The sequence below is a fragment of the Mesoplodon densirostris genome, chromosome 7, assembly GCF_025265405.1.
Source record: "Mesoplodon densirostris isolate mMesDen1 chromosome 7, mMesDen1 primary haplotype, whole genome shotgun sequence".
Classification (NCBI taxonomy): domain Eukaryota; kingdom Metazoa; phylum Chordata; class Mammalia; order Artiodactyla; family Ziphiidae; genus Mesoplodon; species Mesoplodon densirostris.
Genome location: NC_082667.1, coordinates 96,488,367 through 96,505,543, shown reverse-complemented (window position 1 = coordinate 96,505,543; position 17,177 = coordinate 96,488,367). Strand labels below are relative to the sequence as shown.

The window sequence follows — 17,177 nt, the reverse complement described above, 5'->3', positions numbered from 1 at the left end:
TCAACTAAGTTTATGTAATATTCTAAATCCTTTGTTGTCATTTCAACAATCTTCACAGCATCTTCACCAAGAGTAGAATCCATCTCAAGAAGTCACTTTCTTTGCTCATCTGTGAGAAATAACTCTTTATCCATACATTTTTTAATCATGGGATTGCAGCAATTCAGCCACATCTTCAGGCTCCACATCTGATTCTAGCTCTATTGTTATTTCCACCATATCTTCAGTTACTTCCTCTACTGAAGTCCTGAACCTCTCAAAGTCATCCATGAGGGTTGGAATCAACTTCTTCCAAACTCCTGTTCATATTGATATTTTGACCCCTTCCCATGAATCGTGAATGTTCTTAATGGCATCTAGAATGAGGAATCCTTTCCAGAAGGTTTTCAACTTACTTTGCCAAAATCCATCAGAGGAATCACAATCCATGGGAGCTATGGCCTAAGAAAATGCATTTCTTAAATAACAACACTTGAATAGCAAAATTATTTATTGATCCATGGGCTGCAGAATGTATGTTGTATTAAAAGGCATGAAAACAACACGAATCTCATTGTATATTCCCATCAGAGCTCTTGGGTGACCGGGTGTATTATCAGTGAGCAATATTATTTTAAAAGGAATCTTTTTTATTTTCTGAGCAGTGGGTCAACAGTGAGCTTAATCTAGTATACCATGTTCTAAACAGACGTGCTGTCATCCAAGCTTTGTTGTTCCATTTATAGAGCACAGGCAGAGTAGATTTTTAGCATAATTCTTAAGGACCTGAGGATTTGTAAAATGGTAAATGATTGGCTTCAACTTAAAGTTACCAGCTGCATTAGCCCCTAACAAGAGAGTTAGGCTGTCCTTTGAAGCTCTGATGCCAGGGATTGACTTCTCCTCTCTAGCTATGAAAGTCCTAGATGGCATCTTCTTCTACTAGAAGGCTGTCTCATCTACATTGAAAATCTATTGTTTAGTCTAGCTACCTTCACTTATTATCTTAGCTAGATATTCTGGATAACTTACTGCAGCTTCTACATCAGCACTTGCTGCTTTACTTTGCACATTTATGTTATGAAGACAAGTTCTTTCCTTAAAGCTCAAGAACCAATCTCTGCTAGCTTCAAACTTTTATTCTGCAGCGTTCTGACCTCTCTCAGCCTTCGCAGAATTGAAGAGAGTTAGGGCGTCTCTCTGGATTAGGTTTTAGCTTAAGGGAATGTTGTAGCTGGGTTGATCTTCTACCCAGACCTCAAAAACTTTCTCCATATCAACAATAAGAATGTCTCACTTTCTTATCAGTCATGTGTCACTGAAGTAGCACTTTTAATTTCCTTCAAGAACTTTGCCTTTGCATTTATATCTTGGCTAACAGTTTGGAGCAAGAAGCCTAGCTTTCAGACTACCGCAGCTTTGGACATGTCTTCCTCACTAAGCTTAATGAGAAAGACACATGACTCCTCCTTTACCTTGAGGACATTTTAGTGTTATTAACTGACCTAATTTCAATTTGTTGTGTCTCAGGGATAGGGAGGCCTGAGGAGAGGGGGAGAGATGGGGGGAATAGCTGGGTGGTAGAGCAGTCAGAAACACATAATGTTTATCACTTAAGTTCAATGTTTAATGTAGGCATTATTTGGCACCTCAAAAACAATTACAAGAGTAACATCAAAGATCACTGATCACAGATCACCATAACAAATATAATAATGAAGAAGTTGGAAATATTGTGAGAATTACCAAAATGCAAGACACACACATGTTGAACAAATGCTGTTTGAAAAATGGTGCCAAAAGACTTGCTTGACACCGGACTGCCACAACCTTCAATCTATAAAAACTACAGTAACTGCAAAGTGCAATAAAACTGGACTGCCACAACCTTCAATCTGTAAAAACTACAGTAACTGCAAAGTGCAATAAAACAAGGTATGCGTATACTGACTGAAACATATGTTTTATTTGGAAAATACATGCCAATACAGAAATTATCTTTTAAAAGCTAAAATGATTATCATATCATTTTTTTACATCTTTATTGGAGTATAATTGCTTCACAAGTGTGTGCCAGCTTCCGCTCTACAGCAAAGTGAATCAGCCACACATACACACATGTTCCCATATCTCCTCCCCACCATGTCTCCCTCCCTCCCACCCTCCCCTCCCACACCTCGAGGTGGCCACAAAGCACCGAGCCGATCTCCCTGTGCTATGCGGCCACCTCCCATCAGCCATCCACTCCATGTTTGGTAGTGTATATATGTCCATGCCACTCCCTCGCTTTGTCACAGCTTACCCTTCCCCCTCCCCATATCCTCAAGAACATTCTTTAGTAGGTCTGTGTCTTTATTCCTGTCTTACCCCTAGGTTCTTCATGACATTTTTTTTTCTTAAATTCCATATACATGTGTTAGCATACGGTGCCTGTCCTTCTCTTTCTGACTTACTTCACTCTGTATGACAGACTCCAGGTCCATCCACCTCACCACAAATAGCTCAATTTCATTTCATTTTATGGTTGAGTAACATTCCATTTTATATATGTGCCATATCTTCTTTATCCATTCATCCAATGATGGGCACTTAGGTTGTTTCAATCTCCTGGCTATTGTAAATAGAGCTGCATGAACATTATGGTACATGACTCTTCTTGAATTATGGTTTTCTCAGGGTATATGCCCAGTAATGGGATTGCTAGGTCATATGGTAGTTCTATTTGTAGTTTTGTAAGGAACCTCCATACTGTTCTCCATAGTGGCTGTACCAATTCACATTCCCACCAGCAGTGCAAGAGTGTTCCCTTTCCTCCACACCTTCTCCAGCATTTATTGTTTCTAGATTTTTTGATGATGGATATTCTGACTTGTGTGAGATGATATCTCCTTGTAGTTTTGATTTGCATTTCTCTAATGATTAATGATGTTGAGCATTCTTTCATGTGTTTGTTGGCAGTCTGTATATCTTCTTTGGAGAAATCTCTATTTAGGTCTTCTGCCCATTTTTGGATTGGGTTGTTTGGTTTTTTTTGTTATTGAGCTGCATGAGCTGCTTGTAAATTTTAGAGATTAATCCTTTGTCAGTTGTTTCATTTACAAATATTTTCTCCCATTCTGAGGGTTGTCTTTTGGTCTTGTTTATGGTTTCCTTTGCTGTGCAAAAGCTTTGAAGTTTCATTAGGTCTCATTTGTTTATTTTTGTTTTCATTACCATTTCTCTGGGAGGTGGGTCAAAAAGGATCTTGCTGTGATTTATGTCACAGAGTGTTCTGCCTATGTTTTCCTCTAAGAGTTTGATAGTTTCTGGCCTTACATTTAGGTCTTTAATCCATTTTGAGCTTATTTTTGTGTATGGTGTTAGGGAGTGATCTAATCTCATACTTTTTTTTTTTTTTTTTTTTTGCTGTACGCGGGCCTCTCACTGCTGTGGCCTCTCCCGTTGCGGAGCACAGGCTCCGGACACACAGGCCCCGCGGCCATGGCTCGCGGGCCCAGCCGCTCCGCGGCATGTGGGATCCTCCAGGATCGGGGCACGAACCCGCGTCCCCTGCATCGGCAGGCGGACTCCCAACCACTGCGCCACCAGGGAGGCCCTAATCTCATACTTTTACATGTACCTGTCCAGTTTCCAGAACCACTTATTGAAAAGGCTGTCCTTTCTCCACTGTACATTCCTGCCTCCTTTATCAAAGATAAGGTGAAAGAAATTAAAGATGATACAAATAGATGGAGAGATATACCATGTGCTTGGATTGGAAGAATCAACATTGTGAAAATGATTCTACTACCCAAAGCAATCTACAGATTCAATGCAATCCCTATCAAACTACCACTGGCATTTTCCACAGAACTAGAACAAAAAAATTCACAATTTGTATGGAAACACAAAAGATCCCGAATAGCCAAAGCAATCTTGAGAATGAAAAACGGAGCTGGAGGAATCAGGCTCCCTGACTTCAGACTATACTACAAAGCTACAGTAATCAAGACAGAATGGTACTGCCACAAAAACAGAAATATAGATCAATGGAACAGGATAGAAAGCCCAGAGATAAACCCATGCACATATGGTCACCTTATCATATCATTTCTTAATTTAACAAGTAGACACTTTAAACTCCATGAGGCAGGACTTTTATCTGTTTTGCTCACCATTTTGTATACAGAGCCAAGCATAAATTCAATTATTATTTCTAATATTAAAATACCACAGAAGATAAATATATATTCATTAATCCATTTTATACAATATTTCAACATATTGGAACATTTTGGATTTAGAGAAAAAACTCATGAAAAACATTTTACTTTTTAAGATAACACAGGTGACACTCATATTACTGGGAATTGCATGTTAGCCATTCCACCCACAAAACTCCAATAAAATCCACATTGCACTTTAAGTGAACTTCGTCTATATATAATTATTGGTTTTATTAACCCAACTAATTTTGACTCATGACAGCATTTGAACTGTCAGTGTCAATCATTCAAAACTATTCAATAAAGTTAAAGACCCAAAAATGTTCATTGCATTGTGAATTATCAAAGCGTAAAACTACTTGTAAATCACTGGGATCTTATATTTTGACCTTAACAGTTAAAATACATAAATTCTCTCAAAAGAAAAAAAGAACTAATAATAAGTCAACGAAATAACTCTAACCTTTATTGTATTTTATTTTACTCAGACAAAATGTTGAAATAATAAAAAATAAATAATTTGCAGTATAAAAAGGAAGGAATATTGCTCCTGTACTTTTTAAGTACCTGAGTAAAGAAAGCAGCAAGTTACTATCAAACTATTATAGTTAGCAAGTATAATTGATTCATTCTTCCTCATTCACCTCATCCTCCCTAACAAAGAGACTGATAAGAAAATTACTTTTCCTTTATCAGAGAGAAAAGACAACTCTTAAAATGTAACACAAATATCAATGAAAAGAAGGAAAATCAACAACCACTATCTAACCTGACACACATCAACCAATTAAATGGGAAAATACTCTTTAGAAATGAAATAATACTCAAGCCTGGAAACAAACAAAAAATGTCAAACATTTTGTGGTAGAGTAAAATTCTAAAGATATCACTTTCAAGATTCCTACCCCTTGGTTGTTCAATCAAACACTAACCTAGGTACTTCTGTGAAAGGACTTTGTAGATGTAATTAAGGTCATGGATGTTAAAATAAGATTATCCCATATTATCCAAGTGTGCCAATTTAATCACTTGAGCCTTGGAAAGCAGAAAAACTTCTCCAGCTTAATGTCAAAGAGATGCAGCCTGAAGAGAGAACAGGAAAGATGAGGCAGAGGGGGTAGTCAGAGATGTGAAGCATGAGAAGAAATCAATCTGCCATTGCTGGCTATAAAGAAGGAGGAAGCGGGCCACAAATACAATCAAAGAATGCAAATGCTTCTAAAAACTGAGACAGACTTCTAAGAACTCAAAATGACAAAAAGAACCTCGATTCTCCAACTGCATGGTGCAAATTCAGTTGAATGAGTCTGGAAATGGATTCTTCCCAGAACCTCCCAATAAGGGTCCAAATGACCAACACCTGTGTATTTATTTAGCCTTGGTCAACTTGGATCAGAGAAACCAGGAGGGCCTACCAGACTTCTGACCTATAGAACTATGAGATAATAAATGGGTATTGTTCTAAGCTGCTAATTTGTGGCAATCAGCAGCAATAGAAAATGAATACACATTTCCTTATGTCCTTCCTTTTCTCTTAGACACAGACTTCACAGGACAGATTGAGCTATGGAAGCAAAGATCATGGGATGGGATGTTAGCATGGATAAGAGAAGTAGAGGAATGTAAAACTAGGAAAGTTTCAAGGCTCAAAAAGACTTTTTGATGAAGAACCTTTGAGAAGTTACTGGTTCTTGTAGCTATTGCACCATCTTCTGTGAACATGAATACCTCAATACACACAGCATAATATTGTGCTCAGAATAGTTATTAAATCAGAATTACAGAAGTCAGAATATCTGCATCTGGTAACTACTATTTTGAAAAAGTAATGCAGTAGATTCAAAACTGCTATTTTGAAAAAGTAATGCAGTAGACTGTGTTAGTACACAAGGCTTGGTATGTAGGATTATATTAAAGCAGCATGCCTGAAAGTTTTGAGGCTAACTTAAATCTTCAGACAAAAACTGCTTTCATAAATGCATCCTTATAAGTTACTATTTTAAAGTTTATAGATTATAAAAAGGATTGCTGAAACTTAATAAAAGTCTTTCCATATGAATAATGTTTGAGAAATTACATTTGAAATCAAATCTCTAAAATTTGATTTAAAAGATAAGTGCTTGTCATTTTCCAGCAATATGAACTTTTAAAACTTATTCATACAGTAAAACCTTCAATTTTATATAAAAACTGTATTAATAAAACCACCTGACCAAATACAAAGTCATCCGGCCAAATACCAGAATATATGGCTTTTGCTCAGAAATAGGTAGAGTATAATTTTAGAAGTATATTAAACTTTCAAAGCATTTGAATATGTACATATCATGAGGTTCTCACTTATGCCATTAAACCTTAAATGCCATTTAACCTAGAGATGAAATAATACAATACAGAAGTATTCCAGAGAGTAGGTAGAGGGTCAAACTACAAATTCAATAAGAAAGGTCATGTGCAATGTGGCACAAAGAGCATATTTTTAAAGACTACATGGGTGAGAAAAGAATAGTCTCCTAAGAACCTCTCTGAAATTGCCTCATTTTACTTAAACTTGCATTTGAGTTATAGGAACAGACAAAAAAATATATAAATGAGCAAGAAATATATCAGTTAGTGTTAAGAAATGGGTAAAGAATTAAAGCAGGTAGATGTGTTGGTACTGATTAGATGGCCTGGAAAGGCCTCTCTGAAAATGCAACGTTAACATCTGAATGATACAGAGGAGCCAACAATTAATAAAAAAGAAACAAACAAACAAAAACAGAGAACAAACAGTGCAAAAGCCCTAAGGTTGTTTTACCCACGAAGCCACAGTGGCAGGCAAGAAGGAAGCAAGATGAGGTTAGAGAAGAAGGTTGGGGCCAGACTGTGTGGGGCTTTGTAAGCTTATACAGTCGACCCGTAGACAATGCAGGGGGGTTTTGGACACTGACCGTCCACAGGCAAAAATCTGAACATAGCTTAGAGTTGACCCTCTGCATCCGTAGTTCCTCTGTATCCATGGTTCCTCCATACCCGCAGTCCCACATATACAGATTCAACCACCTGCAGATCATGTAGTACTGTAGTATTTACTATTAGAAAAAAATCTGCATAAAAGTGGACCTGCACAGTTCAAAACCATGCGGTTCAAGCATCAATCATATATAAATCTGGAATTCATTCTAAGTGTTTTTTGAAAAGATTTTGGAGATTTTAAGCAAAAAAGAGAGATGATTTGGTTTAAGTTTTTTTTTTTTTTTTTTTTTTTTTGCGGTATGCGGGCCTCTCACTGTTGTGGCCTCTCCCGTTGCGGAGCACAGGCTCCGGATGCGCAGGCTCAGCGGCCATGGCTCACGGGCCCAGCCGCTCCGCGGCATATGGGATCCTCCCAGACCGGGGCACGAACCCGTATCCCCTGCATCGGCAGGCGGACTCTCAACCACTTGCGCCACCAGGGAGGCCCTGGTTTAAGTTTTTAAAAGCTCACACAGCCTTCTGGAGAGAATGGACTGAAGAGGAAGTGCAAACTGAGGCAGGGAGACCGATGAGGAAAGCGGTCTCTGATTTAACACACACTTACAGTGCCCATGCGCCAGAAGCTGTTTAAGGCACTGGGGCACAACCATGAACAAAACAAAGCTTGTGCCCTCATGTGGCTAATATTCTAGTTGTGGAAAAGGAAATTAATAAACAGGTAAATAACAATATGTCAGATGGTGATAATAGTTAAAATAAACAAGGCAAAGGAGGATATGGAGAGCTGAGGAAAGAGTATGTTATTATATAGACAGTGCTCAGAGAAAGTATTAACTTAAAAGATGACAACTGAGCAGAGAAGCAAGGCTGATAACTGGGGGTAGAAATCTGCTGGAAGAAGGAACAGCAAGTGCAAAGGCCTTGAGACCTCAGAAACAAACTTGTGGCACTAGAAAAACAAGAAAAAGGCTACTGTGGTTGTTAGAGATTGAGCAAGGGTGACAGTGGCAGGAGATGAGATCTGAGGGGAAGAAGAGGACCAGAAGAGGTAAGACACTGGAGGGACTCTGAGAAAGATGAGGTGTCATCAGAGAGTTAGAACGGAGAAGTGATATGATCTAACTTATATTTCAAGAGACACACTAGCTGCTATGCTGAGAATAAACTGGAAGTGGTAAAGAAAGAAAGCCTGATATGATGGCGGCTTGAACAAAGTGGTAGATGGTAGTGGAAGTATGAGAAGTAATTAGATTCTCCACATTATGAAGATAGAGCCAAAGCTATGGCAGTAAATGAGGTGAGAGATGATGGTGGTTTGCATTAGTTTGGTAGTAATGACACCAAGTAAATGAATTCAGAGTAAGTTTTAGAGTTGGAGCCAAAAGGACTAGCTGGTAGATTGGGTATATGAAGTAACAAAAAGAGAGAAAGGATCACTTCTGGGTTTTTTGTTTTGAGCAACTGAGTGGACCCTAGTACAGACAAATCAGAAGGTCTGTATTGGTCATCTGACATTCATAAGAAAACATCAAATGAGCATCTGTATATATGATCCTAGAATTCCACAGAGAGGTTGGGGGTAGAAATAAGAGATATAAAAGTCAGTAATTTACAAATGATATTTAAAGTCAGGAACTGAATGAGGTCATGAAAGAATGTATAATAATGAAATAAAGGAACCCAGAGCAAGACTGCAGTGGAAGGAAGAATACTCTAACATTTAGAAGGAAGGAAGAATACTCCAACGTACAGAGAAGCAACCAATAAAGGAAAGAGAGAAGGAAAATCCTAGAAGGATTGAGAAATGAAAGAGGAAACATAATAATCAAGAGAAGAAAGTGGGAAGTGTTTAAAGAAGGAACAAATGGACAACTTTGTTGAGAGATCAAGTAAGAGAAAAGCACAGAAGTCACTATTGGAAATAGATATATGGAAGAAGACCTCATTAACCTTAACAAGAGCAATCTTGTGGAACTTTAGGGAGGAAATACAAATAGAATGAGTTGAAGGCAGAATAAGACTTGAGGAAATGGATTACTGTGGTCTTTGACTGTGGACACACTTTCAGGATGTTTTGTTGTAGAAGAAAATAAAGAAATGGGATGATAGAAAGGGGATAGAGGGTCATGAGCAGCATTTTTAAGACAGGTGATACTAAAATATGTTTGTACACTAACAGAAAGGATCCAGTAAAGAAGGTGAAATTGATGATGCAGGATAAAGGGATAATGGCAGGAATGAAAAAGGAAAGAGCAAATGGCTGGCCTTTAATTGGAGCAAGGACATTCATTCAGAGTAACAGAAGGGAAAGCAGAATGAGTATGAGTACCATTGTAGGTAGCTGGTAGAACTGTTAGTGGGAAATAAACATTTTCTGTCTTATTGCTTCTATTTTCTCAAAAAATGCTAGTAAAAGGTTATTTCAAGGGACTTCCCTGGCGGTCCAGTGGTTAAGACTCCATGCTTCCAGTGCAGGGGGTGCGGGTTTGATCCCTGGTAGGGGAACTAAGATCCCACATGCCCCGTGGAGTGGCCAAAATATAAACAAAAAACAAACAAACAAAAAAAACAGGTAGAGATTGTAAGATAAGTAGGATAAAGGGGAAAAAATGTATAATCTTTCTAAACTAAGGTCAGCATAAAATAAAATGTAAATTAAAAACAAATAATTCAGGTCATTGGTCTAGTTCTAGAAAAAGTGTACTTACCCAGAGTTTTACATGCAAAAAGAGTCATGGCACTTTGCAATCTGTCTGGTCTGAGAGCCTGTACCACAAGAACCTTAAAATAAAGTGCAGAGTATTTTTAAATAATAAATTTCCTACAAAAGCTGTAACTAAACAATAGTTAATGTTAAATTAAACAAATGTTTACCACAATATTTACTATGCCTAAAACTGTCACAATCGGTATATAAAAAGACACGTCTTTAATAGCCAAAATATTACTAAAATTCATCAGATCTATCATCAAAAGTAAACATCAGCATGTAAGGGTCATAGCATTAGCTATGTCTTCAGGAACTAATAAAGGGCCCAATGGCAGGTGAAAATAAGAGTATGTAGGCAAAGCATTCTTGGTGACAGCAGTGCAGAAGCATAAAACTCTTAACTAAAATTTTCAAACTACCAGTTTTATGCTGAATCATATCTATCTGTTCCTAGATGTTTAAGTTTTCAAATGAAGTTTTTCTCAGTTTTTTTTTTTTCGTTGTTTTTAAACACACTTGGTAAAATAGAATTCAACAAGGGGCAGAAGCACAGCCAGCAGCCTAGTTAAGAGATATACATGGAAGGGTCATTTCCTGGAGCATCAACTCCTGTGTCCTCTCCAACCTAAGACTTTGGTCTAGCCAAAAGACTGAGTGGAACCCACCAGTAGGTTTCATCATTATATTTCGAAACAAAATGGAAAAAAAAAAAGTTCCCTGCTCCTCACCATAAGGTCTTTTCCTTAGAGAGAACCCTGGGAAAAGAGTGAAGAACCTGTACAATCTATACCTTAACTTCTTTCGGTAAGACGTGTTCTCTATTGAGAAATCCCCCTTGGGTCAGAGGCAGAGGAAGTAAGAAAAGCTACAGTGGGACACACCCTACCCAGAAACTTTGCCAATGATTTCACTGTCTGGACAAGGTGGCCAAAGCAGAAAGCCCTTTCCCAAATATGCCCATTAAGGTTATGTGACACTCTAAAGGCAAAGCTTTTATTTAAATGGCTTCTGAGTGGCAAGAAAAACATTAAATACATTTATGCATTTAGACAATTTACCTGCTGAAATAAGGAAACTTTCTTTGCAAGAATAGATGGAAACTCTTGCTCACACATTGAATTATGATAATAAGTATGCCACAAAGCTACGTCTTCAAAACAGAGGATCTGATAAAGACTGGGGAGAGCAATCTAAAAAATAAAAATAACCATATATACTGAGCTACAAGCAAATATAAGTACACACACACACATATCCATACTAAATACACACACACACTAAAAAAAGTAAGTGGAAACCAATTATTGATGTTTACCATTTGTTTTCTAATTCGTGTTGGCTTATTTAATCACTTCTAGATCAGAAACAGTATGGCAGACTTATCTAATCCAGAATTAAATAAAAGCAAATATTTTCAAAGTAGTACTAAATCAATACTGCAAGTTAACAAATCTTTTCTCTACGTAAAAACATTTGTACCTATCTCCACCTTGTGGAGAAAAGAATACTTTCATTAAAACCGTGTGCAAATTTTAACCATTGCCAGAATGGAGTTCCACGTTAGAGTGTAAAAATATGCCCAGTTTCAAATCTTGACTCTATACTTTCTCAGTGACCATAAGTAAGTGACTATATCACTCTGGGCCTTAGTTTCTTTATCTGTTAAATGAGGACAACAACAGTAGCCCCCTCACAATGTTGAAAATATCTAATGAGATGATCTATTTTCAAATTCTGCATAATACCTTGAACATAGTAAGTCATCAATAACTGCTGGATACTCCTACCGTTTTAACCATGTGCTACTGTACCATTAGAATACTTGTGAAGAAAAGCAGGGAAAGGAAAGGAAGAATGGAAGCATGTTACAGATTTTGAGAGAAGTATATTTGTCTTTCATTCCCCACAAAAACAACATTTTAGCCTGAGTAAAGAACACAGACAGAGCTGTTGGGAGTTAGGCTTTTTCTTCCCCATGCTCCCATCCTCACCGCCCGTCATACCAGGGGAAAAAACTGTGGGGTGGGGAAAGAAGGAAGGAGAGAAAGAGAGGAAAAAAACACTATATTTGGAAAATCCACATATCAAAGGCATGTAGGAATGTGGTGTCAGAATGCCTGAATTAAAATCATAGTTCCAAAACTTACCAGCTATTTGATGTTGGATAAATTATTTAACCTGTCTACACCTCAGTTTGGTCTTCTCAAAAACAAGCATAATTATGACCTCTTCAATAGGTCATTGTGCTAATAAAATAAGATAATGCATCTTAAGTATTTAACATGATGCTTGGCACATAACAGGTCCTCAAAAATATGTATGAAATTGAAAAGAAAATAGGTTCATGCATTTTGCAACTCGCTGCACTGATTCTTATTTCTCATCTGTAAAGAGAAAGTTAATAATACCTCCCTCTTAAGGTTTGTGTGATAATTGAATAAGATAATTCATTTGAAAATGTTTTATAAACTAAAATGATAATAAAACACTAATGTATATTATAAACTTTTCTGAATAGGAAAGCCCCCCCTTTCCTAAATGTTTTGCATTTCTTTACTTAACAAGAAATTAGTATGTGAAAAAAAGCATCATTATAATTTTTAGGTTAACACAGTTAAGATTTTTTCCCAAGTGTAACCTCTCAGTAGATCAATTGTTCAAACAATTTTAACTGTATCATGTTGATTATTATTAAGTTTGCCATTAGGAGTTCATGAAATAGTTCAGAGGTCCTGCCCAATAATCCAGAAATCTCTTCAAATTCTCACTATTTTTCATAATTATTGATTTTTTGCATTCTATTAAAATTGTTTAAAGGACTAATCAGAATAATTCTTGGATATTCTTTTACTCAGGGATTTTACATCATTTTCACAAAAATATCAACACTGAGTATGAATAAGTAGCACATAAAAATATAAACAGAAATAACTCAAATACTAAAAAAATAAATCTCGTTGTAGAAGAGGAAGGAATACCTTTAATGTTGCCACTGCCCAGCTTCTTTCCTGATCTATCCAAGATGGAAGTTGATCACGTATTCTTTGTTGAGAGTCCTTTTTAATAAGAGCAATTATTTTTCTTAGTATATCTGGTAAAACTCAGACTTTAAAAAAATTAAAAATTGACCAGCTAATTTTATGAACACTATTTTGAAAAAAACTCATTCTATGTATTTTTTAATTTTTATCTATTTTACAAGACAATATGGTAAAATTCTACATAACGTAAGGTACTGGTAAACATTTAGACAAATCTTGTATTAATTTTAATAGGGCTTAATCTTTTGTGAAACTTCAGAAAACTCAAATGTAATAAGAAACTTCCATAGAATTATATTATCTTTAATTATATTTTGCATTTCAGACATAATCTAGGTTTCGCATTACAGTTTGGATAGGTTCCTTTGAAGAATAATATTATCCATTACATGTTTAAATAGAAAATTACTAGAGGAAAAAGCTAAATTTGAATAAAGTTGTCAAAAGTTAAATGAAGTAATTTTTAACTTTACTTATGTAAGAAAAATTTTCTAGTTATGTTACGAGATTTGATCTTCTTCAAATTACAAAAGTGTTCTTGGAACCAAATATATATACACTGAAAAAAAGAAACCATATTAATTTCTTATATTTAATTAATATTCTCAAAAGAATACATGTCCTCAAGGACAAAAAAACACATATAGGTCCGTTTTCTATTAGGGCAATAGAGGCAAGGATATAGTCCTCTATTTAAAATATAATTTTAACAGTAATTTAAAACTTCTCTCAAGCAAATTATGACATCAAAGCCAGAATTATTTTCACTAAGAGTGAAATAATAATTTTGTTATTCTAACTTACAGCTTTCCGCAACATGTCTCCAACAACCACACCTGTAAATGTGTCCCATTCCTATTAAATAAAAATATGAGAAACACACAAAAAATATTCTAACCATTTAACAAATCTTTTAAAATTTCCCCATAGGACAGCTTACAATTTAGCTTTCTAAAAACATGGAAAAAAATAAAACTCCTTTCATACCTTCCCACTTCTACTACACTAACATTATGAGTTCATGTACCATACCAACATAAAACATTAAAACGAAATCTACTAGAATACTTTTAAGACAAAAATAGTACTACAGGGCTTCCCTGGTGGCACAGTGGTTGAGAATCCACCTGCCGATAGAGGGGACACGGGTTCGTGCCCCAGTCCGGGAAGATCCCACATGCCATGGAGCAGCTGGGCCCATGAGCCATGGCCGCTGAGCCTGCACGTCCAGAGCCTGTGCTCCGCGACGGGAGAGGCCACAACAGTGAGAGGCCCGCGTACCGTAAAAAAAAAAAAAAAAAAAGAACTACATTATACATGTGAGTCTCAACATCTAAAAATTTATATGTCTTATTCAATTAGCATTTGTCACTACCTTTAATGTTTCCTATTATATACTATTCCTCACTATTAGATAAGCAGTAAGGTGCAACAAAAGTTTAAAAATTGTGTATATTAGGAAAAATAGAGAAAAGTACTACCATTAACTTATTTTTCCAACATATTGGGAGAAGATTGCCATTGCTCCTTTTTTTTTTTTTCTAATTAACCCATGGAATCAAAATTTATCAAGCGTTACAGAATCTAGAGCTCTTAGAAAATCTATGTCTTCACTCTGGGTTACCCATTCAGATAATTATGGGCACTACCATATTATTTGTTACACATTGGCCAGCAAATAAAGCCAAGACATATTAAAATTTGAGAGCAATATGGAAAAATTACCAAAGCAACATACTTCCTGCCTCCACCCACTCTGACCACTCATTCTCCCTACTGAAGTTATACAGTCACAAATAAATAAAATACAAATTATCACTACTACTTTACGCGAGTCAAAGAAAACTGTTCTCCTTTCCCAATGATAATTTATTTATACTCCAGGAGGGAAAACTAGGGAAAATTAAGTCTTATACAGCAGAACATATTGAGCATGGTGAAAAACATTATACAAGAGGAGGGAAAGGCATCAAAGTAAATAGTGTAAACAAAAAGAGTCAAGTTAAATTTGGAAGAAACTATACAAGTCAGCCAGAGCATGTGGAGTTAGAGAAAAAGAGAGAACAGTCACATGGAATGGTATGCATTCTTTTAACTATTCAAATGAGGGGAACCCAGAGCATAGTTAATCTGACCATAGAGAGTTAAAGGTTACTAGGTTAAATTGCACTGTCCATATATACTATTCGCTGCCACCCTGGCTACTGAATGCTCACTTTAATGATAATGTCATAATAATGAGAAAAATCACTTACAAATATTTTTTTTAATATTAGAAGCAGGTCAGAGATGGATTACTTAGCTCTATCTTGAAGGACATTATTTTCAAGTTTGAGAGGGGGTTATATGGTAGACCAGAACTGAAGTCACAGACAAAAAAAGATAAATTATACATTAAAAGATTAACATAAACCTGCAGGCTCAAAGAAGGCTTCTGAGAACTGCCCACCCTCTTGCTTCATCTGCTGACTCTGAGCAAGTCCGTGGAGGTAATAAATAATGTAGTGGCATACCCATATTGTTTAACTTTTTTATATTTATCAGTTCCACTGCTTAGACGAGGAAAATAAGAAGGCTGACTCTTCGGGTGCCCTGGAAAAGTGGACTTGTGTTGAGAAAAATCTAGGTAGCATGGCAAGTTAGAGTTCTTTCCCTGCCTTAGCATTGCTTCAGAATACTGGGCTCACCCAAACGAGAGTAGAACTGTAAATCAGCATCTTACACTAAACTTCTAACTAAGTAAAAAATAAATAGATTGACATGAAATTTCTAGCCTTAATTAACTTCTAATCTAACCATAAGTCTGCCTATTACCAGATTTTTATGCAACTCTTTTAATAATTTTCTCCTTTCCTTCCACTTACATTTTCTTGAAAAAGTTCAGGATGCATGCCTCGAACGAAATGTAAAGCGAACATCAACTGATCAACCTGAAAAGAGTAACAGATGTTATCTTGCTTTTTCTAAATTTGGGTTTTTGGAAAAACATAGTCCTTAAATTTTGGTTCATGAAATCTGTATTCTGTCATCTAACAATCTACTTTTATCAATATAAGAAATGGCTGGCTTCCCTGGTGGCGCAGTGGTTAAGAGTCCGCCTGCCGATGCAGGGGACACGGGTTCGTGCCCCGATCCCGGAAGATCCCACATGCTGCGGAGCGGCTGGGCCCGCGAGCCATGGCCGCGGAGCCTGTGTGTCCGGAGCCTGTGCTCCACAACGGGAGAGGCCACAGCAGTGAGAGGCCCTCGTACAGCAAAAAAAAAAAAAAAAAAAAAAAAGAAATGGCTATTCAGGTGGCATCTACATATGACAACTCTTCTAAGTTGGGGATGAGAGTATAGAGAGAGTGCTAACACTTTTAGAGATAGTGCTAAGGATTAATCAGTGTGTACATCTCATTAAAAAAAAACAGATTTAACTAGCTGAAATATGATTGTGAGGTTTAGATTAGTCATTACTAACCAGATCAACCTTTTGCATTAGTAATCTTCAATTTGTCATTGTGTATGTTATATTCTCTTGAATATTCTGTATGCCCCTAAATCAAGAAACTTCACTTCTAGAAATTTATGCAGGGGATCATAAATGTACTCCTAGAGAAGAAATAAGGATATTCATTGCAAGGTTTTTAAAATATTTATTTATTTATTTGGCTGTGCAGGGTCTTAGTCACGGCACACGGGATCTTCGCTGTGGCACATGGGATCTTCAGTGTAGCGTGCGGGATCTTCGTTGCATCATGCAGGGTCTTTGGTTGTGGCATGCGGACTCTTAGTTGCGGCATGTGGACTCTTAGTTGCGGCACGTGAACTATTAGTTGCAGCATGCATGTGAGATCTAGTTCCCTGTCCAGGGATCAAACCCGGGCCCCCTACATTGGAAGCATAGAGTCTTAACCACTGGACCAGCAGGGAAGTCCCGCAAGGCTTTTTATAATGGAGGGAAAACTGAAATAAATGTTCAAAAGTCTATCATGAATAACAATCAAATCAAAGTGTATAGCATAGCTGATATTGTTTATTTAAACAAATATGTTTATATAAACAGATCTGGATATATATCTGCAAAAGATATTAGAAATAGATAACAAAAGTTTTATCAGTGATTTATTTTTGAGATTACACGTTATTTTTATTTCCTTATTTTTTCTTAGGTGTATTTTGCAAACTTTCTAAAATAAGCTTATATCATTTCCGTAAAAAAAAAAAAAAAAAAAAAAAAACAGCAACCAGTTTACTAACATAACAAAACCATCTGCTCAAGCACCATCTTTCCTACCAAGT

General features: G+C 36.5%; 1 protein-coding gene across 1 annotated transcript in view; it reads right to left on the bottom strand.

Annotated features, from left to right (window-relative positions):
* The window catches only part of DYNC2H1 (dynein cytoplasmic 2 heavy chain 1), a 384,236-nt gene that overhangs the window by 174,124 nt on the left and 192,935 nt on the right, over positions 1-17,177 (bottom strand). The window contains exons 71-75 of the mRNA XM_060105577.1: positions 15,758-15,823; positions 13,698-13,748; positions 12,831-12,908; positions 10,911-11,042; positions 9,851-9,923 (exon numbers count right to left, since the gene is read on the bottom strand). Coding sequence (XP_059961560.1) covers positions 9,851-9,923; positions 10,911-11,042; positions 12,831-12,908; positions 13,698-13,748; positions 15,758-15,823 — 400 coding nt within the window. The remainder of the gene's footprint in view (positions 1-9,850; positions 9,924-10,910; positions 11,043-12,830; positions 12,909-13,697; positions 13,749-15,757; positions 15,824-17,177) is intronic.